The 26733-nt window shown below is 37.9% G+C and overlaps 2 protein-coding genes across 4 annotated transcripts in view; both read right to left on the bottom strand.

Annotated features, from left to right (window-relative positions):
• Positions 1-26733, bottom strand: part of LOC135200087 (uncharacterized) — a 54522-nt gene that overhangs the window by 17682 nt on the left and 10107 nt on the right. The gene's annotated exons all lie outside the window — the stretch shown is intronic.
• On the bottom strand, positions 668-20782 carry LOC135199906 (early endosome antigen 1-like). The gene is made up of 4 exons (XM_064228026.1): positions 20762-20782; positions 7884-7936; positions 5683-5852; positions 668-2189 (listed from the first exon to the last, which is right to left on the bottom strand). The coding sequence occupies exons 2-4, from the start codon at positions 7887-7889 to the stop codon at positions 668-670; spliced, it is 1698 nt and encodes a 565-aa protein (XP_064084096.1). The 5' UTR covers positions 7890-7936; positions 20762-20782.

Below are 26733 nucleotides of genomic sequence, written 5' to 3'. Positions count from 1 at the left end.
TGTAATTACAAAATTCATATGTGATAGTATTTTAAAGAAATACAATATTTCCATTTCACTCTTTTAAATTAGGATCACTCTCTCTCTCTCTCTTGCCCTACAAGATACATATGTCACAGTGGTAACTCTCTCCCTCTGTTTTGGTTGGAAGTGTTAGAAGTGTATATAATCTTTAAGGGTACCACTACACTTTATGATGAAATAATAATTTACAATACTAATTTTAAAATGATACTTAGTTTAATGAGCTTAAACAATAATAAAAATTTCTCTCTCTCTCTCTCTCATGTAGTATATTTATTTGTTTTGTAGTATAAATAAATGATTTGACCTAATAACTAAATTTTCAAATATTAATAGATTAATAAAAAAAAAAATAAAAAAAATAGCAATTCCAGGTCTTTGACAAAGGAGGGCAGGGGAGTAAATGACAATTTGATACGTATATGTCTCTCTCTCTGTTATTTTCTGTACATATATATTTTCAATGGTAAAATGTTTAAGATGACTTTAAAATTATATCAATAATACAATCTCAAAGATTAATACAGTAATAGAATAGTAATTTAACATATATTTTTAGTAGGATGTTTTTTAAGGATCACATTTGGTATTTGAACTTTCAGGATAGGCAGTTATTAGCATTTTTAGAGGGGGTTCTAAGTATTCACAGGTTTTGACTATTCGTGGGTGGGGGGGGTCTGGTACGCATTCCCCGCGAATAAGGGGGGTCCACTGTATATAAGTTTCTTAACATAACTAAATTGTTATAAATGTATAGCAAACTTACCATTGCAACTTTGAGATGCCTAGGAGACTCCAGGTGTGAGATGTACGCCTGCACTGCAATAAAACTACGGCTACAGTGCTGACACCAAAAAGATTTCCTTTCGCCAGATACTACTTCCCTTGGACTAGTTACGTCAGGGTGATAACCATCAGATTCCCCATTCCCCGAGTCATTAAGGGTAATTGGAGAGCTTTTTTCCTTGGCAGGGACTGATCCTAGTCTTTCTAGGAGAGATTTTGAAATGTTACTTGCAACTGGGCTTTCAGTGTCTTTGACTTTCACACTTGCTAAGCTAGGATCAACAAAACCTTGGTCAGCTATACTTTTCCTTTTTTTACTTTGCCTCTCAAGACTATCTGACAGTGAATGACCTTTATCTAATCGTATAGGAGATATTCTCCCTCTGTCCATCCGTATGGGTGATATTTTACGTTTAGGCTTTTCTTGGTCCCCAAGAGTTAAATCTACCATGTCTATTTTGGAAGGAGTTTTGGAACTCTGCAATCTTATCTCTTTTAATCTCTTATCAATACTGTTTTCTATAGAATCAGAAGATCTCTTTGTATTGGAAGGTGACTCCTTTCTGTTGTCAAAGGTACTTGTGACTTTTTTCTCAACAAAACGAGAGGAATTTCCTGAAGTGTTTGATGATGACGTTGCCTGCGTCTTCTCTGTAATTTCACAAGCCTTTTCAAACATCTTCTTGATTTTACTCTCATCAAACGCTAACCTATGAGATTTTGAAGATGGTAACAGCGACTTAGCACTTGTGTCCCTATTTGGCTCCATAGACGAAATTTTACTTGGACCACTATTTTCATCTAAGGAAATAAATCTTCTAATAGCTTCTTTCTCTTCCTTCTTTACCTTCCCCACTTCCACTTCATTCTTGTTTTTGACAGTTGTATTGGGAAACCTATTGAAGAAATTTTCAATATTTTCTAGGTCTTTTCTCGATGCTGTGAAACCCTGTGGAGGTGTAGGCTCTATTTTCTGGTCTTTACTATCATCAGTCTCAACTCCAATACTGGCTTCCAACTCTTTGATTTTACCATTAAGGACTTTGATCTCAGGATTCATCCTGAAGATCTGATTAGATATTGCTTTCACAAGCTGTGAATTCTCTTTCAGCAGGGTAGTAACTTTATCAAGCTGTGTATTACTCTGTAGCTGCAAAAGCAAATCATTTCTTTGGTTTGTCAACTGTATCTTATGTTTGACTAATTTTCTCATCTTGTTAATAACTTCCATTTTCCTTTTCTTGAGTTCTTTCAATTCATTCTTCTCATCAACCTCTGAAATCTCCCCGTCTTCCAATTCCTCTGCTTGTGAAGTTTTAGTTGCACTGCCCAGAATATCATCAATGCCTGGCAATTCATCGGGATCAAATTCAAAATCTCTGTAAGAGAAAAAAATCCTATTATATTATAGTGCATGTAAAAAGTACCTATATAATAAATAATAACTAAATCATAATTCCAACTAGACTACTTAAATTCTTAGCAGATTTTTAATGGTGTATCTCATTCTTAGTTTCACAACATACATCATTTTCATTAGTTGACATTAGAAATCTTAAAAAATCCTACACACTTTCTTCTCATTTTCAAAGATACAGTCAAGTGAAGGCAGGATAGTCACATTACTAATACAGCTCACTGGTAACAGCCTCACTAATAATGTGTCTGGACTACTCAGTTACTGAACAGAAAAATTCAGGATAACTAATTTTTCCTGGTTATACAAACCAAAGCCTTTTGAATGGAGTATTCCTAGCACAATTTGGAAATGGTCATTGAAGCTTGGTAGCTCATTACTTCTTCCTTTTGGTGAAGGGACTATGCAGGGTTGAGGTAAGATTATGATAAAAAATTTGGCTTGTATATCTAAGATGAATACAGATTATATTGAATTAGCTTATCTATTCCTATGAGAATAAAGACCATCCCCTTTTTAAATAAAAGTTTGAGGAAAATGCCCCAGAAGTCTGCACTTACAGCATAAAGACTCCAGGAACAGTCAAAAATCCCCCAAGACCTGTCATATCCCATGTAGAATAGCAAAGGAGGGCTGACTCCTGTAAATGAATATATTCTTGCATGGGATGCATAGGCTGTGCCAGAGTTCACCAAGTCTAAATATACTCAGATTAAGATCTATGAGAAAAGACATTTCTATAATAAAATAAGATTTTACGTATACTTACTGAGTAGTTACATAGCTATAGTTTCTAACTGTTGGCAGCTAGAATTTTGAAATTCGCAGTAGTACTCTATTGTTTTGGCTGGGAGACAACCCCTACCAGGGGAGAGTGGAACCAACTCAGTACTGAAAATCAGTTGTTTATGATCTCCTATCCATGAGAGGGGAGGAGGGAGGGCTCTGATCATGTATACTTGGTAAGTATACATAAAATCTTATCTTATTATAAATATGTCATTTTTATGTATGCAACTTACCAAGTAGTAACATAGCTGAATCCCACCTGTTAGGAGAACTGTTACAGATGAGAACTGCCTCTGGATGATGCTCATCTTAACTTGTAGAGACATGGCGGTACAGCCAAGAATTGTCCTCTACTTAGTGGGATCCATGCAGCTACGGAATAGTCTGTGGCTAGCAAGGACTACACAAATATGCCGATTTTATGGCGCTAGACAAGTGCCGTAAAACCGGATTGCCATTAACAGAGTCCACCGACAACCAGGGACTAGGCAGTCACTGGTTATTGGCGTGGGTTCCGTTCTCGGCCGGCTGCTGAGAAGTGAAACTGCCATTAACCAAAACTAACAATTTATAGCATTTATGGTCCAGATAACCAGTTAATGGTGACTCTGTTAAATACGTTATGGTATCATAACTCTATTAATGGCACTTTATGGTGCTGATAACCAAAACCTGGCCCATTATGGCGACATAAATCGCCGATTTTCTGGATCACCATTAACCAAGTCCGCCAATAACCAGGGACTGCCTCTGTTGCCAAAATGGCTACCAAAATATCGGAGTACGTACTTCACCAAAACCTCCAAGTCATCAACCAGAAGTAAACAAATTCCAAAACATTTCACTGCCTCTGAACACTGTTGACAGTACCAGCAGAAACAACTGATTTTCAGTGCCGAGTTGGTTTCACTCTCCCCCAGTAGTAGGTAGGGGGTATCACATAGCCAAAACAACAGAATGCTACCATGAATTTCGAAATTCTAGCTACTGACAGATAGAAAATAAGCTATGTAACTATATGGTAAGTTGCATACATAAAATCTTGTCTTTCCCAATTAAAGAATGGAAAAATGGGAAATCAATGTCAGTAAATAAGGGGTTGAATCACAGCGCTATAAACTTGCCCACTGCCTTTGTTATGGATGGAATGGAAAAAACACACCTGTTTTTTAATAGGTGTTTGGTTGTGTAGTTCTGCAGCATTTACCACATCACCATACACACAAATTGGGCTGTCTACAGTTGGGAAGGGGCAAACAAGGGGATGAGACCCAGACACAAAGCACCTTTCCTAACTAGGCATGATGCAAAATTGTCCCAAAGGATCTGGAAAAAGCTACATAATACAACAACTATTAAAAGACTAGGAAGAAAGGAGCCTAAAGGTGTTCCCTTGTATAAAGGTGAAGGAAGATCGTTAGTCAAGATCCTGCCCTCCATTCCTAAAATTTCAGTTTCTTCTGAAGCATATGTGTGATTCAGAACCTGTGTGCTAAACCGAACAAAATCAGTCTCTCCACAAAAATACTGGAGATTCCAACACCAAGCAAGTCATTTCAGTAAAGCTGACAACGATTCCCTCTCATATTTCACAAAAGGGAATAAGTGAATAGTAGCTACAGGTATGGAAAGGCAAAACAAAAATAATCATGATACATAATCTGCAAACTGGCACTAACTCCAGGGAAGAATATGTGACTAGGACAAGACACTTATATAAAAGGAACCATCAGTATGCTAGGTGACAGTGAAAACTTTCTGTGAACCCTTGCAGACAAAAGAATTATGGCTTCCTTTCTATACAAGGAAATCTATTACCTATACTTACCTAAAGATTGCAGAGTTCCTTGAATCCTCTGGCAGGAAGAAGGGTACATAAGAATATCATATCAAAGAAGGGTTAAGGGCAAGCACTTCTTCCCAAGAGTAATGGAAAATGACAGCGATTGCAAAGTTGACAAGAGGTAACAGCAATGCTATACCTCAGTAACTACCTCTTGAAATTCTTAGAGAGATTCCCTCCAAAGACAGTCAAGTGTTTGGTGTTGGAGTCTTCTTGGAAAGATCAATAAGCAAAACTGACTCTCTCTCTCTCTCTCTCTCTCTCTCTCTCTCACACGCACACACACAACTAAAATGACTCATTCCTTCAGACTGCCCAACTGTTGTATGATATCTATAGAAAATGGAGGGTCTTTCTGTCCCCTCATATAGTTACCTATCATCCCATGTATCTCCTCAATTTCTTTTTCTTTTTTTTATTTTACCCCTGCATAACACTACAGCTCTACTACATTCCTTACTATGTATTGTTACATGCCTTGTTCTCTCTGGCAACAACCTTTGGGACAGGGGGTTTTCAGGAAAGTAGTAGCAAGAAAATGTTGAATGAACCTGAATAATATACTTCAGCCATTGTCACCTTTGTTTACTGCTTGTTAGTCACCTCCAATTGTCTTTACCATCAAGGAACTATCTGCATTTTAAGAAAAAAATACTTAAAATCTTCGGTTCTAAAGAAGAAAACTGCTCTGCATGACAATAAAAAAACATGGAGGCACATTTTATATTGGCAAACAGGGAAATCTCCATTCAAAATGCCTGTGATTTGTAACAATTTCCCATTTGAAATAACACTTATCCAAATGCCTTAACCCAGAGTTTACCTTTTCGAGGCTCCACCAGATTCCCCAGCATCAGAAGACTCTCCCCCATCATCAGCCTCGTTGAGTTCATCAAGTACTTTTCCAAGATCTTCCAAGTCTTGAAACAGATTTTCATCTTGAAGGAAGTCGTCTAGACCATCTAGAGCATCACCTATGTCTGCACCATTATCCTGTCATGAAGAAACATATAAGACTACAGCCAGTCCCCGGTTTAGAGTTATGGCACCATGACATACCTAACAGAATCTTGGTGCTATAAGAGCCATAAATCACTGAGTTTCGGTTAATGGTGGTTTTCGCTTATCAGCACCCTGCCAAGAACAGAACCCCCACCAATAACCAGAGACTGCCTGTACTGATAACAAGCAAAGATCAAACCTGAAGTTTACTATCACTGTATAATGATACATAGAAGTACTACAGTAGTGCAACATAAAACCCACAGTGTGCAACAATTTCTCAATCTGAAATTATATGTGACAAAACACTGCTGATATTATTAAAGAAGCTTATAACCTTCAGTCACCATCTAACAGTAAAGATAAGGTGTTGGCCAAAAAGGTGACACAGATGAAAAGCTGGCCTATAAGGGTTTTGGACAAACAGTATGGGTGTGCAAATCAAGTGATTTTAGGAAACGGCTTTCTTGCAAGCTCAAGGGTATGGGGAAAATACTGTAAGTGACATATCCTGGGTACAGAGAAAGTTATGATACAGCTGGGGGAGTTGAGGATGCATGCTGAGAACAGTTTGTTAACAGTACAGCAAGTGCATGTTCTTAGAATAAAACTGTAAAATGAATATTGTAATACAATAATTTAGTGACTGGCTCTGCATAATACTGAATCTCAGTCACAGGAGTGTTATAATTCTTTAATATTTCTAGGTAAGAGATCAGAAAAGGCACGCTCTGGATGGGGGTAAAAAAAAAAAAAAAAATTATTTGTATGACTATTTTGTCTTTTGTTTACCACTACTTAAAATTTTCAGGATAAACAGAACTCATTCCAAAACGTTCATTGCAATCTTTGAGCATGAGAGAAGCATGCTTCAAATGCTGTACAGACACATAAGAGAGTAATATACAATATAATAATGAAAACAATATACGTAATGCATTACAAGCTGGCAATCTCACTACAAATAGATCATAGGATAAACCTCCTCAATGATTGAGGATGTTAGCTGCTTACCTATGATTCATCAGGACAACAGTATATCCACTCAATCACAGACAGAATAAGGTTGTGGAACTAGATATAGAATATACAATTTAGGCCGAAGGCCAAGCGCTGGGACCTGTGAGGTCATTCAGCACTTAAAAGGAAAATCGAGAATAAAAGGTTACAAGGGTGTAATAGGAGGAAAACCTCGGTGTTGTACCGTGAAACAGAGGCACTGTAAAAGGAAAGATAGGGAAACTACAGGCTGAAGGGAAGCTGTGAAGAAACTTCAGTAATGCCTACACATAAGGTACACTGATGGCCCTACCCCCTATGAAGAAGAATTAGATATTCTATTTTGGAATCATACCTGGTCTATCACACCCATATCTGTGGTTGTATCCACTCCCCACTACACCAGCAGTAAGTGCAGCAGCATCTCTAGTTCTACTGCTTTTACTGCCTCTGTGATGATAAGGATATAGTGTTGGTCTGGCAAATCATGTCTATTCCCCATGATACTTCCTGCTTATGTTCTTGTGATGCATACTTTACTTCATTGCCTCTGGGGTGGGAGTTGAATATTTACTCACTGATGGTTGGGAAGGGAGAGGGTGAAGCCAGTATATGTAGAGTGAATGAATGGAAAATCACAGGGAAGGGAGAGGGTGAAGCCAGTATATGTAGAGTGAATGAATGGAAAATCACAGGGAAGGGAGAGGGTGAAGCCAGTATATGTAGAGTGAATGAATGGAAAATCACATCATCAATTCAAATCTTAAAAATAGGAGGTTTGACTTATCATTAACAATAATAGCTGATATTTCTCCATCTAGGGGCAATCTCAACATGAAATTTCTTAATCAGATCCTAAGAAAATGAATTTAGCTACAATGAGTACTATTATGCAACTTGTACTACAGTATCATATCTACCCCATACTCCTCACAAACTGGGACTTAAGAGATAATGCACAATAATCACCTAATTTTTCCATTTACTACTAATTAAGAATATACCATACACAATGTACCTTACCTCCATGCCTACTCTTCAGTGTGAATAACCCTCAAAACAGTCAGCAAACCATTCTGAAAAGAAAAAAAAAAGGATGTCTTGGTCACTTTCTAAAATGCATCACTGTACTTGAGGCTTTGATTTCAAAAGAGACTAGACAATAGCAGTAAGTATAATTTCAGCACATTTTGAGTTTTTTTTAATCAAAAGTCAATAAGAGCCTCAAGAACAGAGATATTTAAATATAATATAAACCACATACAGTGGACACCCCGTATTCGCAGGGGATGCGTACCAGCGCCCCCCCCCCCCCCCCCCCATTGTTAAAACCTGTGAATACTTAGAACCCCCTCTAAAACACTTATATGTAACTGCCTATCAAGAAAGTTCAAATACCAAATGTTATACATAGCTTAAATAACATCCTACTTCAAATGGTATAGTAATTTAAATCATTAACCTATTAGTAGTACAGTAGTACCTCAGGATACGAAATTAATCCATTCCGAGGCGGGCCTTCGAACCTGATTTTTTCGTACCTTGAAACCATGTTACATGTAAATTGCCTAATTCGTTCAAGCCCTACAAAAACACCACAGTAAATTGATAATAAATAAAGCTAAAATAACCAATAAACAAAATGAAATATAACAATTTGGACCATTCAATACCTAACTTAACTACATATATACTACTAATATGTAATACATACCTGTAAATAAAGTGTATTAGTGTACATGGTACGTACAAAGAAATACTGTAATTACATAGTACGTACATATGTAGTAAAATGTGGAACCTTACCTTTCGAGTGAGGCGATCTCCGATGGCGACAGAGAAGGAGGACAAATGGCAGAAAACTTGAACACTTAACTTTACAAAACACATTAAAAAATGACAGGAAACATTAACACTAAACTTTACGAAACACATTAACAAATGGCAGAAAACGTTAACACTTAACTTTAAAAAAACTTTAAATTAAATTTTTTTTTCTTTTATTTTCACATTTTTTTTTTTTTACTTTTTTCATACTTTAAATTTTGTACAAAATTTCAATTCTTCACCACATGAATGGATGCCAGTCCGTTTACGGAATTTATCAAACCACCCACCCCCGAGAAGCCTTGGAGTCTGGGGGGGGTGGTTACCTTAGATGCCATTTCCTCCGTCGTCTCGGACCTCAATGGGCAATCAAATTGCCAAAAATAGCCACTGGCCTTCTGGCAGATCGTCGTTCTGGTTATTGTAACGCCAGCGATTTCTTTGTCCTCAATCCATAGAAGAAGCAGCCTATCCATCTCATCATGCACGTGGCTCCTCTTGTTGGACACAAATCAGTCACCCCGCCCTTGGAAGGTGTAGCTGCTTTGATGGCTTCCTTCTGTTAAGGATGGTGCCTATCGTTGATGGATTTCGGCCATATTCCTTAGCGAATCACTCTCAACCACATGCCAGCTTCCATACTTCTTGATAATCTCCATTTTTGTCTCCATAGAAAGCATCCTCTTCTTTCTGTGAACTTCAGCAACTTTCTTGGGACACCCTGACTATACGTATGTAATTAAGTTATGTACTAAATTTTCTCACACACACATAAAGTACAAAGCGAAATCCACTAACACGAATTTACGTTAACATACAAAATCATATATGAACGAAAGAATTCGGCGTGCTAACGATAACGATGCTGCTACTGAGTGGCCGAAGAATGCCTTTACGTAGAGCACGATGGGAGAGATGCTGACCAATAGGAGAGCAGGATCTTACAGCGGTGACTGGAATCAGGAACCAATGGGAGAGCGGGAGGATGGTGGCAAGTCTACTCAGTTGGCGGCGCGCGAGTTTTAAAATTTATCTCGGCGGTCTGGGCGAATCTCAGGACTTTACAGCAACACCCTTTCATAACCTGAACTATTTTCGTATGTAGAGGCAAAAAAATCTTCAGGTTTGCTTTCATAACTTGAATTTTTCATAAATTGGGACTTTCGTATGTCGAGGTTCCACTGTACTGTTTTAATCTTTGAGATTCAATTATTATTAATGCATAATTTCAGTCATCTTAAACATTTTACCATTGAAAATATATACATACAGCCCGATAACACAGAGAGAGAGAGAGAGAGAGAGAGAGAGAGAGAGAGAGAGAGAGAGAGAACATTGAATCAGCAACATCATATATCTGACCATCAAGAGTGAAATTATGAAATATTTCTGAGACAGAATAATAATGAAGAGAGAGAGAGAGAGAGAGAGAGAGAGAGAGAGAGAGAGAGAGAGAGAGAGAGAGAGAGAGAGAGAGAATAACTCCTTCCCCTCTGCCAATACATATACCAAACTGTCATTTACTCCTCCGGTCTCCTTCCTCAGACTGGGAATCGCTATTTCTTAATCTTATTAATATTTGAAAATTAGTTACGTATTAGGTAAATCATTTATTTATCATACTACAAAACAAATAAACATACAAGAGAGAGAGAGAGAGGGAGAGAGACGAGAGAGAGATGAGAGAGAAAGAGAGAGATAGAGAGAGGAGAGAGAGAGAGAGAGAGAGAGAGAGAGAGAGAGAGCAGTGACTTCTACCGGCCAATCCTAAAATTAGTATCCCAATTTAAAAGGAAATGCTACAGACCTCTCAGCATACTGAACACTACTATTTCTTTGCTCGTCTTTTATAGTAGGAAAAAACAAAGGGAAACAGTAACTGCCTACATCACATAATAAAACCTGATTTGTAAAGGATTTTCCTCTATAAACTTGGTGGGCCTGAAGCTGAATGACTACCAAACAGTAAGAAGAGATTTAATTTTGTGCCAACTTTTACTAAAAGCCCTTGCAAGCTATTAGTCTCATGCAGTCACTTGGACCAAAAGAATGTACAGTAGTTGATTGGCAGGAAATGAAAAAAGAAAAAAAAAACAGTATGGTGTAACAAATTTCACTTACTTTGTTCAAAGTCATTAGGAATTACAAAGTATTAAACTGAGGAAAGAAATACTTCTGATGATAATCAGGAATTACAAAAAAGATTATGCATAGCCAAATAAACTAGGCAACCATTGCACATAAGTAATAATTGTACATTAATATCTGAATTTGATCAGCCTATGCATACCATACTAGGTCTAGACTTAAGGTTAGTAAGTCTATCACAAATAATGGTTAATAATACCTGGTAGGACACCCCTATTTGCCACCCAGGTAGCAACAGACCTATGTGAAAGATGTGGTGATGGACATGAGGAGGATGTAGGGTAACAATGGATGACAAGTCAAGATAGGTATTCCCCCAGGGTCATGCTAAGAGCAAGGTTGCCATTTTAGCATTTATCACACTAGATCTAGCACTTAATTTTGCCATTTGGCACCTGGAACTTTCTTACTCTTTTTCAGTAAATCTAGCACTTTGTCCGACACATTTTTCTGAAAGCAAGAATTAAAAAAAATAATGATTTACTACTGCAGAGTGAGTGACACACTGGTCAGAGAGCCTGTAGTTGTGAGTCAGTCTCTCTTTACAAGGGTTGCCTTGAGTGCTCGAGATTTAGGGGGGTTGACAGTTTCCCCCAAATAATCCAAATGAGTCATTAAACTTCTACACACTAAGCAGACACAGTTCAGCTGTTTGACTTCCATCACTGAACTTAGCTATCAAGCAAATGGAACAGTGCTTGCCTAAAAATATTTGTGTGTTGCACGTCCTCAATAAATGTAAGTGAATGTTTAAATCCTTTCAAACAAGATACCTACTATTGACTTAGCAAAACTTTTCACTGATGATCCGTGTCATAACATACATTGATTTTCAGTGGAAAGAGATTCACCATAAAAAGTGGTCTGAAAACCAAAAATTCATTAACTGTTTGGGCTGAAGTTTCAAGCTATAAAGTTGCATCTGGGGAAAGCCTCTTTGGCAAACTTGCAATATTGCTATCTTTACTTTCTTTACCCATTCAAATGATGATGCTGAATGCTCACAAACACAAGAAAACATAGAGTAAAATACTAAATGGCCGGCCTCTACCATAGTGTGACCATCTTCCCGAAAATAGGAAATTATGGCCATAGCTAAATTGTGACTTGGGAGAAAAAAATTACTTCGAGAGGAAAGTAGAAGTCTCGAGGTGTTGCTTCGACGGACGCCGGCTCTTGACTACTTAAATGTCTATCCTGGGTTACAGGACATGTTAAAATACTTTTCTGGGAAGGTGATCGCATTACGGTAGAGGCCTGCCATTCAGTATTTTATCCTAGGCTATCTTCCTTCTACAAACACACTACCTAGTAGGTACTAGGTACTACGCATTTCCACTTTAGTATGTAAATTAAAGAAAACATAAAACTACAACACAACATGCGGAAGAGTACAATCTCTCTTGTCGATGTTTCGACAGGCCTACTAGGCTAATCCCTGACAGGTAGGTAGCACGCACACATACACACACACACACAAAAAATAAGGATCTACGCTACGGGTTAGGTTATGTTAGATGGATGGATGTATGATATTTAGGGCTAAAGCCCAGGCACTGGGGCCAAGAAGGCCATTCAGCGCCGTAATGAAGGTTAAATAAATTGAATTATGGTAAATGAATGAATGAATTAGTGAAAGAAATGATTCATAAAATTAGACGTGACTAATAAATAAATTAAAAATATAAATTTTAATGAATGGAGTAATATATATTAAAAAATAGTTTAATGTCTTTAATAATCTGTATATGATTTATAAAAATTTATCTAAATATTATTAAAAATTTCTATACACTTTAAAAAGGAGATGAGAGCAGAAATGTCTGCTTCATCTCCAAGATATTTGAGAGGGATTTACCCTGGAAATATCTTTCCCTTTGGTTAAAATATCTGGGGCAAACCATCAGAATGTGCTTCACTGTTTGTATCTCGTTACAGTAAGCACACAATGGTGGGCTGCTTCTTTCTAAAATAAACTGATGGGTTAAATAAGTGTGCCCAATCCTTAATCTCGTTAAAATAACCTCTGCTCGTCTGTCAAGCTGGAATGACGAAGGCCACGGCTGTATATTTTTCCTAATACTTCTGTACTTACTGTTATTGGCAAGAAGAGGAGAAGTCCACCTTTCTTGCCACTTACTTAATACAAAAGACCTAATAGGACCTTTTAGGTCTGTATGAGGCACTTTCCTGAAGGTTGTTTCTGGCAGAGCGCTAGCAGCTTTTGCTTCCCTGTCTGCAGTCTCGTTTCCGTGAATCCCCACGTGAGAAGGAACCCAACAGAAAGAGACCGACTTACGCAGACAATATATACGAAAAAGTGACTCCTGAAGCTTTTGGATTAATGGATGAAAGCTATTAAATCTTTTGATAGCTTCTAAAGTGCTTTTAGAATCAGAGTATATGACAAAATTAGTGTCACTACTTTGAAGAACTAAGTCTAGGGGAGAGACTACGGCTGTTAATTCGGCAGTGAATATTGATGCAAAGTCAGGTACCTAATTTAGCTGTATACCTAGTATGCTGTATCACCAAGGATAACAGCACACCCAACACCACTATCTGACTTTGATCCATCTGTATAAATTTTCACATAATTGGCATGGGTAACGTCGTGCTCTAAGAATTTTCCCCTAATCTCTTCTTCAGTAGGTCTAGCTACCTAGTGGTACTTAGGCTAAGTCTTTCCCACAGTGCGTAGCCTAGCTATCAAAATAAAGAACATTAACTCATAAAGCAGCACCGACTGCTACCACAATAACTATGAATTAAACCCTGCCAATAGGCCCGCCCACAGGTACACCTAAGAATAGGCCTAGCATACCTAATACCCTAGGTGTACCTGCCTAGTCTGGAAAATGCTTACTTGATAGGCTCCAGGAACTTCAATTTGTCAACGAGGCCAAAAGTGCTGGTAAATTTTTTTTCAACTTCCTGTACTAACTCGTTACCCGATGGCATAAAACATCAGCGGGACGTCCCCCCTACCTAATTTCCGTGTGGGTCAATTTGTTGTATTCGTCGGGTGATTTGACTAATGTACATGTCAACACTCGGTGTTTGAAGCCGTCAAAAACCTCTCGAGATTCCAGTGACATTTAACAGAGAAACATACGAATACCGCGTATTATAGCCTCAATATTTCGTACAAAAAAGGGAATTCATTATTAATGAAACACACATCTAAAATTCCATTAATTTTTTTTGCAAATGTTAAAACGCTCCAGCTGGAAAAGTGAAAGAATTTTCAGCTGTGAATTTCCCACGTCAACATTCAAGCTAACATAACTTACTAAAAACTTCGCAGCCATTTAGCAGCAAATCAGGGTTTTATCCAAAGACGATTCCTGTATCATTTTTTTATTAGTCACAAATCTCTATAGGATTACGCAGTATTGTCGATGTGTGTATGTATGGCAACATGAAGAAAAAACCAAATTTTAAATGACTTGAATAAACATTCGGGACATATGTGCTTACCATCTCACAGATGGACACATAATTAGTTGTCCATCCTTGCATTGGCCTCCCGCAGATTTCAGGAAAAATTGAACAGAATTCATGAGGATCTTGTTGATTGTTCGCGATGCTACTCCCAGATAATGTTCATAATAATCACTCCTACTTATCATACAAAACTTGTCAGAATAGGTGAATATTTATTAAGTAACTCTTGTGAAAAAGAAAAAAATTCCTTAGCCATAAAATGGCCCAGAATTTTTAAGATAACGACGGCAGGAACTTTTTGCTTATCCTACGTACCTATCGACCGGTAAATATGCGGAACTGTCATTAAATTTTCAGCAAAATAAGTGGAATAATTTGACACCTCGACGCGCGCGCATACGTACGCACATATGTGATATGCAAATCCCTCACTAAAATTATGGCATATCCTCGTAATTGGTATGCCGGAAAAATTAACTTGTTTTAATTTTATCAAGACTTGAAGTTGAGGTAGTCTATAATCAAGTTTGCACGCGTACCTACTAATGCGTAGTCCCATACAAGGTATGTAGCTCCCCTCGTCATGCATTTGAAATGCAACATTTCTCCCTTGTCTTGGAATGCATAACACTTAATTGTGCTCTTTTGTATTTTTGATGTAACAAATCACCAATAATTGTTATGGTAATGTTATTTAAGTTGCACCATTTTGAGCATGTACGTGGTTGCAATAATTGTACCACCATCCGTCAAAATTTACGTTAAATGCCTATAAATTTACGTTACATGCCACCTATAAATGAAAAGCCAGGTTAACTGTAGTAAGTAATAGTTTCGCTTGGGAAGAGTACAGTAGGTCTAGTCTAGACCAATGGTTCTCAATGGGTAATGAAGCCGTTTCTTGGGGGTAACGAGGCACTTTCTAAAAGTAATAGTTCTTTGGAGTAAAATTCATTAAATTTACAAATAATAATGGTAAATATATGAATATATTAATAAATAATACCGACGTAAATAAATTAATTTTCATCATAGTTGTGCAAGTTACCCATATATCTCCAACATTCGTTTTCATTACAACTAGCCCAATCCTCTGAAGAGGATTGGGCTAGTTGTAAAGGTAGGTCTACCAATACCAAAAAAATTGAGAACCACTGGTCTAGGTTGAGGACTGCATGCTGTGTGGCACAAGAGTTGTTATCCTAAATGGAGTTTTGTATTACAGGGAACCAGTCATAGATGCGAGTTCTAGACTGGGAAGACATATACGTAGGTAGCTAAGAACCAGTTTTAGAGAAGAACAATTAGGAAAGGTCTACGGAAGAGCCTAAAAGGGTCTGAAAAAGGTGATTCACGTTAAGTTCAAAATATAGGAATTCTAGGATAGGATATTTATGATTTACTTACAAGAATGATAATGTAAAAAAATAAATGCTGTGCATGTTAATTAGTATACAGATAAACTATTTCTAATAAAATATAGCTATATTTTATTTTGATTTCCGTTGGTGAAAGCAAGGCTGCTCTATTTGACCGTAGATTTTAGCACGTTTTAGTTTGCTTCAAAAGTAGGAATATAATGTTTGCAACTTAGCCTATGTGTGAAGGGAAAATCTTGCACGCTCCAGAGTAAGCTGGAAGTCGGATCACGCCTTGTTGTTAAGGTTTCTTCATGTGCATGAACACCATTTTTTTAGGACGAGTATATACGTGATAAGATTGCATAGCATTGTAATGCCAATGTGGAAAAAGATTCACTAAATTCTGTTTTTTTTTTTTTTTTTTTTTTCATCTGTCCATCCGCCTGTGGTGTTTGCGTATGGTAACGCTGCGTCCCGGGCCTTGAGATAGTTTATACTTATGTGTAAGTTTTAGGTAAATAAAAGGATATCTGGGTGTACATTTGCATCTGAAAAGTGTTTTAATAATTTACTATATGCGAATTGCACCGTTAATATTCGAAATAGGGTATTGTTATTATTGCTGAATGGAATTACACCGTTAATATTCGAAATAGGGTATTGTTATTATTGCTGAATGTATCTACCTAAAGCCCGGGACGTAGTGTTACCATACGCAAACACCACAGGCGGGTGGACAGATGGAAAAAAAAAACGAGTATAGTTCAGCAGAGCAAACGGTACCAACGACGTCACGCGGATGAAACTAACGAGGCCGGAAATGAGAAGCACTGGCTGACCTCGCGTATCTATTACCATGACTCCTGCGCGCCTGTGTCACACAATCATTGCTCCCAGATAATTTTTTTAAAAGCCTGAACATTTTCTGTATGAAAAAACTGTACAAATCTTAAGATATGAAATAAACTCTTGAAATGTATATGTAAGATCTAGAGTTTATTCACAAACATATTTTTCGTGCATTTGCAGATAATTAGAATGAAATTCGGACAAATAAAGAACTTTCGTTCAATAACACGTCCATGTCTGAACACAGCCAATATCATACTCCCCAAAATCGCTTTAAATAACAAGAATTAAGGGAGTACAAGTTGTTATACTCTACTAAACTCGTTCAAAACAGAACAGGTTACCGGCAATTCCTTTGGACCACAAAATAGGAGAATGAAAGAATTTAGTACTTTGGTCACAAGCATGTCCAATTCAAATCAATGTTTCCCATTAAGCCAACAAAATTATAAGAGCTCATTTCTTAGCTGTCATGGTACTACTTCCAGGCTTCCTTGCGCTTTACAGTTAATAATCGTTTGTTATGGTAATCTGATATCTTTCTTATCAGTAGGTAACTTATTTCTCTATTTGTTTTTGTCCAATCTATAGTGACGAATGCTTTTCAAACTATTTTAGTTTTAGTTTGAAAAAATTAAAATCAAATCTATTGTGTATTTGCGTAATTGAGGCTACTCTACTCCAGAACTGTTATGGTGTCATATCATGGTTATCATGAAGTCTTTCAGAGAAATTACCAAGCAACCTCAACTTTACTTCGTAGCCAAAAGAAGACACCAAATTAAATAATGAAGGTAATTCTTTATCTAGTTACGTCTAGTCAAAAGGAATCTTTTTTTATTATTATTATTCTGAGAGGCACCCGTCATAAAAAAAGAATTCCAAACTGTTTAGCTAAAATACTTTAATTCGTGTGTATCATATAGAACTTAATTTCTCAGCTCTACCCTTACTTTGAAACCCAGGTAGCTACATTTCCTCCAAAGGTCTGAAGCCTTAAGGTTCCCTTGTGTTTATTTTCTTTATTGGTGTCTCATCAACACAAGGCTTTTACGAGCTTCAAAAGTAGTAGAAACCTGTACAATGCTCATCTACTGTGACTCAGATAGCATTTATTTATTTAAGCTATTGAAAACCGGCATAACAAAATCTATAGCTAGGACATAGATATGATTTGGTTACATCGTTGCATAGTCACTGCTTGTAAGCTTGTCATCCAGAACAACATTTCGTAATATTGGGTGTCAATGCATTGTTTTATTCTGGCCACAACCATAAATAGAACTGCCGCATAAATAGTCTTAGTCTCTAGTGGCTCGCTGCTGCTCCTTAAAAATCAACTGCACATTTCACAATATCTCATAAGTCAGTTTTAGAAATTAAAGTCTAGAATGGTAAAAATGAGAGAGAGAGAGAGAGAGAGAGAGAGAGAGAGAGAGAGAGAGAGAGAGAGAGAGAGAGAAGGCTGAAAAGCTGTAGATTTCAGATTAATCTGTAGATCTGGCACACTGCGCTGAACTTCAGACAAGTGCCTGACCTATTGCGTGGTTTTGACGCTCGCGTCTGAGTTATCAACAGAAAAAGCACATTACTGATTAGATTTATTCAATAAAAAAATACGGAAGGTCATGTTATTTTATACATCAATAGTCGTCCTGTGAAACAGACAAACGCGTGCACGCACAACAGCACACTAATATACGTTTACATATCGCATGCCTGTACAGCATAGCCTACATATGCCTATACTCTGCTTTTTTCCATCTGTCCATCTGCCTCTGGGTTTGCGCATGGTAACACTGCGTCCCGGGCTTTAAATAATATATTATTTCGAATATTAACGGTGTAATTCGCATACAGTAAATTATTAAAACACTTTTCAGTTGCAAATGTACACCCAGATATCCTTTTATTTACCTAAAACTTAGACATAGCGTAACTATTAAAGCCCGGGACGCAGTGTTACCATGCGCAAACACCACAGGCGGATGGACAGATGGAAAAAAACAGAGTATAGTAGTATGCAAACCTGCTTTCTGATTTTTTGCAACATATACTCAAATCTTCAATTATATTTGGACTTCCAGTCTTTCTTGTTATAACAAAATATGCCATTATCCATTTTTATTCATTGGTTTATTTTTAAATAATCGTGTACCTGATACCGACTGGTAAAGTCAAGGTCTAAGGGTAAAGCTGTTGGCCGGGTTCTTCAATGGGAAAAATGCGGTTTGTATCACTGTATTACCTTGTGTGTAATACAGATAGTCTACGGGAAACTACCTCCGCATTTAACAGTCGTAAATCTAAAACAATGCAGAACGACACAACATATACAAGATATATGATAAGATTGGTGTAATTCCAGAATTACTTATACGTATATTGTAGTTACACTAGAAATACTGATGTTTGATGCTTATTTATCTCTCTCGCTGTCTTCGGGCCTGGGCAAGAAAAAGGGCACTAAGTTGTCCTTTCCATAGGTGGCTGCTCTTACAGAAGAAGAAGAAAAAAAAAAATAGTTCAACCTCGAAGTCGAAAGCGGATTAAGGTCGTCATAAATTGTGTTCCAGATGGTCGACAATTTTTTTTATGAACTAGAGTAATTATCATTGTAATGTAATTCCTGAAGATTCTCTTCTCTCTTTTTTACACACATTTAGAATTTATGCGAATTTTACAATTTCTTTTACCGTTGTAGTAAGTGCTGGGGAACTTATTGCATGTGACAGATAAATTCTATATTTTTTTATTGACATACATATGACCATACTTTTACATATGAACTACCATAGCTACACATTTATGCAGTCATTTTGTTGCCTCATCTACGAGAATGAAAGCACATTATGGGTAAGAAATTAGAATTATATTAACCATCTGGCAGAGTGCAATCGCCAACATGCGCTGACTCACCACTGAGAGAGAGAGAGAGAGAGGAAGAGAGAGAGAAAAGAAGGTTACAGGCGTCCATACTCTCTTCCTCTCTCTCTCTCCCTCCTCCAGTCTCCAGACCTTCGTCTCGCGGTGTCAGACTACCTCTCAGGGAGTCAGGCTCACTGTCTCATCTCAGCTTCAGTAAGCCAGTGTCCGTGATTCAGTGAACAACGGTCAGTGGACGTAACAACAACTGTCACAATGAGTTATTCGACTTCAGTTAGTGCCCAACGCACAGTTGTTGTGAGTTCTGGTGGCTATGCAGGTAGGTTGTTAAAAGAAATCGTGTGATTTATAGTTTCTTAAAATAATAGCTGAAGATCCGCTTGGGGGTAAAATAAACAAACGTGGTTATTCTAGTTTGGAATCAAGGAAAGAAAGTGCAGGAAAGGAGACGCCCCCGAGTTCTGAGGAGGAACTCGGAGACAGTGTTGCCAATGGGCTACGGGAGAAGGCTGGTAGTTAGAGTTAATGAAGAAATTCAGAACGTACTCATTTCCAGTTTTAAATTACTCTCAGTATTTTTCAACTAAGTAAATTTTTATCTTAATGTACCCAATCAAAGAAAACTAACAAGCATTTACATTTCATGACGCGCAAACATTACGGAGTTGCATTTGAGTTGGTAATGTTGTCAAGCCTGGACCCGGGCGGAGTTCGAGATGTGCAAGTTTGATCATTTATGATTCACGTTGTCTCTTATTTCTTCGCATACTTAAGAACAGTTAACTCGAGAGTATTCATATTAGAAAAATAACACAAACCATTTACCTCATATATGAATTACTTGTAGTTTGGCGATGTTGGAACCATAACTGCTGCCATTGCTTCAAATAATTATTTACATACCAAGAGAAGTTCGTTCTAATTTTAGGTATCACGTCAGCTCTCTCTATTAGTATCGTCATGCTCGTCTGTGTAATGTGACTACATAATAATGTATCAAGTACTTATTTCGTATCTGTTGCCATGGCTACCAAGAACACTTGCCCTATGAAAATAGTTTTTTCTCTCCCAGTCACATCATGGCTTTGGTATGCCTTTAAGAGTTACAATAAAGTTCTCTCTCTCTCTCTCTCTCTCTCTCTCTCTCTCTCTCTCTCTCTCTCTCTCTCTCTCTCTCGGGTTATGCCCACTGAAGCGGCAACGAATTTCCAGTGGATGCTACTGACTTTTTTTCTTTAACGGGAGGCGAACTAGACAGAAAGAAAACAGAGAGAGAAAAACACTTGTTTGTATTAAAACGTGTTTAAAACAGGCGATGTTCATTAAGTAGTATCTTGGCAGGGAGCAGAGAGTTAAATTGTACGACCAATTTTACTAACATACCTCAGGGTTGTGCTACGAGGTCATCTTGGGAAACTTTCCTTTGCTGGTATAAAGGTCATGGGTGCGAGACTTTCAGGCGCGAAGCGAGACCTAGGGGCTGCGTAGCGTGGATAGTAACAGAGCGTTATGAACTCGAATTTTGCCTGGATGTAGCTATGTAACATCAGTGCCAAGTACAGTACAGGATTGCGCAGAACTGGCGAGTCATGTGATGGAGTATCCCCTTGCCATGACAGTAGGTTGAATAGAAAAATAAGAATAAGCAGTAACATTAAGCTGTAAATATATAGATATAAATATTGATTTAATAAATATTTATTCACTATATTCAGTATATATATATATATATATATATATATATTATTAAATACTCTGCGTATCTGATCACATCACAAGGCCACAGAAAGACAGGAAACGAAAATTATCCACTCACGCATATTTATGCACTATATAGCTATACTCTTTTTTTTTTTTTCCATCTGTCCATCCGCCTTGGTGGTCGCACATGGTAACACTGCGTCCCGAGCTTTAAATAGTTACGCTATGTGTAAGTTTTAGGTAAATAAAAGAATGTCTGGGTGTACATCTGCAACTGAAAAGTGTTTTAATAATTTATTGTATGCGAATTACATCGTTAATATTCGAATTAGGATATTATTTAAAGCCCGTAACGCAGTGTTACCATGCGCAAACACCACAGGTGGATGGACAGATAAGAAAAAAAACAGAGTATAGTTATATACGTGCAGTAAATATATACAGATATTCCGGCGCCGTTGTTAATTAGTGAACGCAGATGGATGTATATATAACGATAACGACAATTGTCCGTGGTGTTTATACGCATACGTATTTCAACTTATACTAATAATGAGAGAATTCACAACGAAAGTATTGTTAATTATTACTATGATATCCCCAAAAGGAAAGTTTATTTGTGTTAATTTAATTCTTAAGACCCTAACTGTTATATCTGAACAATGCACTTCCAGAGTTGTAAGATTATCTTCCCATACGTCCGCAAAACCGAGCAAGTCTCATTGCATAGTGACGAGCCCGATTATCAGTACCTGTAGCCTACGTAGTACCATCTTTACGTATCATAACCTACCTTACGGACACCTGGTAACAAAGGGCAGATCTTCTAAGTCATGAAGTGATCTTAAAAGAGGCTGGCAGACTACCACCTACAAGTTTGTCCATAAAACAAAACAAAAACAATATTCAAGATGGCTTAGTTGTTGGAAATATCACCCTGCGGTAGTCTTATCGTGCGTCCGCTTTTAGAATAAACTGGCTTTATGCCAACACGAGAGCTGGAATCACGAGCGGTATGGCTTATGAAAACTACTAGACCCAGGTTCTTGTGCCGACGTTTCAACTGAAAGTGCGAGCAACACCGCCACTCATACTAAGAATATTCTTGTTTACGCTTTCCGTATTTCTCTTCGGCTTGACTTCCTCTCACAGCCGATTATAACTTCGTCCTTCACCCATTCTCCCAATAAGCTCTCTCCCTCGCTCTCTCTCCATCCTTCATCCCTCTCCACCTTTTCACTTCCTTTCTTGAATCCTGATCTCAGACAACCAAGGCTTCACGACACACAACGACCCCTTTCAGTTACTGAAGACTTGAATGGGCGAATCCCAAGGCGGTATCGCAGATGTTGTGATGTTTTATTTCAAAATCTCTAAATATATGAATGTTGAATTAAATGCAAAGTAGATGCACAATGTTACAGTTACCTTTGGAAATATGTGCATTTATTGAACAAAGTTAAAAGTTTGTACATAAGGGAAAAATCACCGATAACGATTCATTCATGCTTAAATAGTCTACTGCATTTGAACTATAGTGTCCATCATAAAACCACTTGTACCCACGTTTATTGTCACAAATTTAAACGAGAACATGGCATAATTTTTGACAGAGCAGGATATAGGATGTCAGCGGCGACAGTTTATGAATGCAGGGGAAACAGGAAATTATAAAACTGGGTGTAACCAGTCCTACCCAAGACTTGTATGCGTTACGCGCTACCTACGAAAGTTCTCCCTGGTCTTTAGACCAACGTCGGGAGTATTTTAGCGCGGTAGTGTTAAGTTTTATGTTTTGGTTTTGTCAATATCGCAATTTTTTATTTTAATTTGGCAATGTTTTGAGAATGCGGGGTTAATATTGGCAGGTCCGTATAAGCCTACATGACCTTGTCTCTTCCTAAGAAAATGCATTGTGGTTAGACTCTGACCTAGAGGGTCAGGGTGAATTGTTAAAGGAATGATAATTTCGCTTTGGTGAATAAAGTAAGGTTATCAATACTTTCCCTACTAGATTAATCCTCTGAATTAGTTTCAAGTATTACTACTTATGCGCTATACTACTACTATTACTGAATAGCAAGGCCATCCGAACTATTTTTATAAACAATATCTTTGAGAAGAATTCGTTTGCGTGCACAATCATATCCTTGTTGGGGAGTGGACATGAACTCTCTCTCTCTCTCTCTCTCTCTCTCTCTCTCTCTCTCTCTCTCTCTCTCAAACAACTTACATCACTTTAACAGATTAATTTTTTCAATGAAGATAGCACTTTAAAATGCAGTGCTATTAACACTTTTTCCGTCTCATTCTTGCCCTCCATTTATCGCCCTCTCTTTCTGCCCTCCTTTCTCTTACGTCATTCTTGCTTGTTTAGCCCAGTCACACTCTCCTTCAGTTAGCAACAGAATCGTTCCTAAGGAGAGCATAGTTACATAACCACCACTTACATTTCTTATAGTTTCAAGCAAAATTTATCGCGTTTAGATTTTCGAAAAAATCCTGATGAGATAGTTTAACTGATTCTAACGAAGACGCAATTGTTATGACAATGGAGGGTTGTTTACAAGTCTCATACAAGGAGGTTCTTGTTCCCCTCTCACGTTTACCGGAGGAAGAAGAGGAGGTTGGAAGAACGGAAAGGCTGCGATGAAAGACTTAGCCTTTGGGACTGACATTACAGTAGTTTGTGGTTCTCTCTCTCTCTCTCTCTCTCTCTCTCTCTCTCTCTCTCTCTCTCTCTAATACGCGAAATTTACTAACGTGTTTATTGCCAATAGAACCATGTATCCTCTCGTCCTCTTGGAAAACTACACGATTTCAGATAAGACATCTTTTTTTTAAATATATTCTCTCTCTCTCTCTCTCTCTCTCTCTCTCTCTCTCTCTCTCTCTCTCTCTCTCTCCTGGTCGTTACTGTAGGCGCTTTATCGCCACTGCCTATTAATAGTTTATGGTTAAAGATCCTCATTTTTATTAGAATTTTAACGTCACAGAGAAAATCCACAATAATTGAAAGGAATTTGAGTGAATGTCATCTTTCATTATTATGTCGTTCAGTTTTCTTTAAAGGCGGAGTTTTTAAGTGGTGTAACACAGGCTTAGTGTAGTGTATGGGGGCAACACATTAATTGTTCACAATAATGCATCTTTCTTTTAGATGTCGTATGACGAAGATTATTGAAAAATGTATGTTTATATCGACTATATACACGTACTTGATAGTGTCTGACATAGTGATCCAGAAGAAGCCATTTGCTAGTCTGTAATTTAACAACAGGTTTTTTTCCTGTTGCACAATTTCAGAAAACGATAGCATAGCAAATTGATTTAAACGCACAAGAACCCAAGGAATTTTGCAAAAGAGATTCTATGATATTATTATTTTATTATTATTATCATCATTATTTATAATACCCAAAGCAATACAATAGCCAAAAGAGACAAACTATGTAGCGAGAATCTTCAGTCATTGCTATCATAATTTTTTTCCTTTTTGGTATTTCTCCCGGGTGTATGGCGATCACAATAGCGCATTTCTTCCTCTTCTTCCTTTTAGAGCATTATCTTTCATTTCCTCCCATATAGCAACCCAGCAACGTAGTGAGAGAGAGAGGGGACCACGCCCATTTCACTTCCAGGCATCAAGCCAAAAACCTATTTGGGTCAGGCAGGCAAGTCAGTCAACTACTGTGACTGGGATAGGCGGCAGCCTGTCTGCCAGATGTTGCTATCGCACACAGAGATAACTGTTTTATTGAACACAAAAGCATTGAGCTATCCGATAGCCCTCGGTATGGGATGCTTCTAATACAGATCCCTCGCGGCATAGCGAAATGACCCTACTGTAATCTGTATCGAAGGGAGATCTTTACATAATATAAAAAAAACACGTCTTTTATATCATACGCTGCACCAGCTACACCGGAAGGTGCCAGGGTCTGGTGCCACACAGACTAGAGCTTCTTTCTGCGAGGGAAGGTCTTTTATAAACCACCTGTCACTATTTGTGAATGTGGAAGGAGGAAGGGGCTTGGAGCCCCCCTCAAAAAAATAGTGACACCAGGCATTCATCTAATTCTGCCACTTGGTCCACGGTTGTTTTCTTAGTTTCTGACAGGTAAGCGGTGAGATGTAAACAGTTTTTTATGGAATTTTGGAGGTGAACGAACGGCTTGGGTTATAGTACGCGATCTAATGAGAACTATTTTAAGACGGTGTGAAATATATTACAACTTTTTGACACGATTGTTAGCACCAGTGCATGCTGTACGGAAAACCAATAGAACACACGAACCCCCGTTAACATGCAAACTTTGTTTTATGGAAATTAATTGTTCACAAAGAGTAAAAGCTAACATAACATCCAAGAATGTTTAGTTCAGCGTTTTTAAGACCCTAACGTAAACAGATAACTAGACCAATTGTTTATAAAACCTCAACACAAAAAGTGAGTCGGGCGAAGGGTAGTTTTATTAATAACTGTGACAGTGTGGGTGAGCCAGGAGAGAGAGAGAGAGAGAGAGAGAGACGAGATGGAGAAAGAGTTTGATAGAGAGAGGAGCGAGAGAGAGAGAGGGGGAGATGGGGGGCTAGGGGGGACGAGCGCTCGAGGAAAACATCGTTCTTAGGAGCAGCCTAGTGGAACGCTGTGCTCGTTTATCATACTTGTTGTATCTAGTTTACTAAGGGCAATGACGATAATGATTAAATGCACAGCGCCAATCATTGTAGTGACTACAAATATAGGCCTAATGCAGATTATTTGTGTAAAGACGGAAAACAAATATTAAAATCCGAATTCGACAACCACGATGACAGTTTAATCCTGGTGGGCGTGAGGCTACCTCGTTGAGTCTAGGGACAGTAAATCACAGAGAGAGAGAGAGAGAGATGGATTGAGATGAAGAGGAGAGTGAGACGAGAGAGAGAGAGAGAGAGAGAGAGAACGTACTCTCATAAACACAAATCCAAATAACATTTCTGCTCGTGGGTGTCTTGGCATTTGAAGGCAGGTGATTCTTAACCCTCCCCACTCTCCCACCCACTATATCCCTCCCATCCATCACTCCCCAATCTCCAGCTACGTTGACAGGGCACGGGGAGCGATGAAAAACTGCCAGGGGACCAGGGTCCCTTTTTAAGGTTGAAAAAGCATCTCCTTATTTTGTGATAATTCTATGGTACTTCTGTTTCATCTTGATTAGACAAGAGACTTTATTATGCAAAACAGTAGAGATTTTACATTAGCTACCTATCTATCCATATATATACGTATACATATGTGGGTGTGTTTTAGAGTGAAACAAAGTAAAAGAAAAATGAACCAACAAACAGTACGACAGACAAAGGAAGGGAAAGAGTGGGTGTGAGCATGACTAACAAATGACGACCAACCGTTTCCTCTTGAAACCTTGCTTCATATCTCGATTTGTCTTAACAGCTCCGCAGAACGGAGAAAAGAAAATTGCAGATTCAGACACAAAATGAATAATTATGATGAAGGAAGATCAAAATATTATGGAAAAGTTGGATTTTTTAATGTCAGAATTTCTGGAAATGAAAAAAAGAACAACATACCAGAACAGGAAAGAGACATGGGAAAATCCTTATTACTACCAGTATTAAATGAAGGAGAAAACACGCAAACCATC

Source organism: Macrobrachium nipponense, chromosome 26, assembly GCF_015104395.2.
Source record: "Macrobrachium nipponense isolate FS-2020 chromosome 26, ASM1510439v2, whole genome shotgun sequence".
NCBI lineage: Eukaryota > Metazoa > Arthropoda > Malacostraca > Decapoda > Palaemonidae > Macrobrachium > Macrobrachium nipponense.
This window is presented reverse-complemented; position numbering and strand designations above follow the sequence as displayed.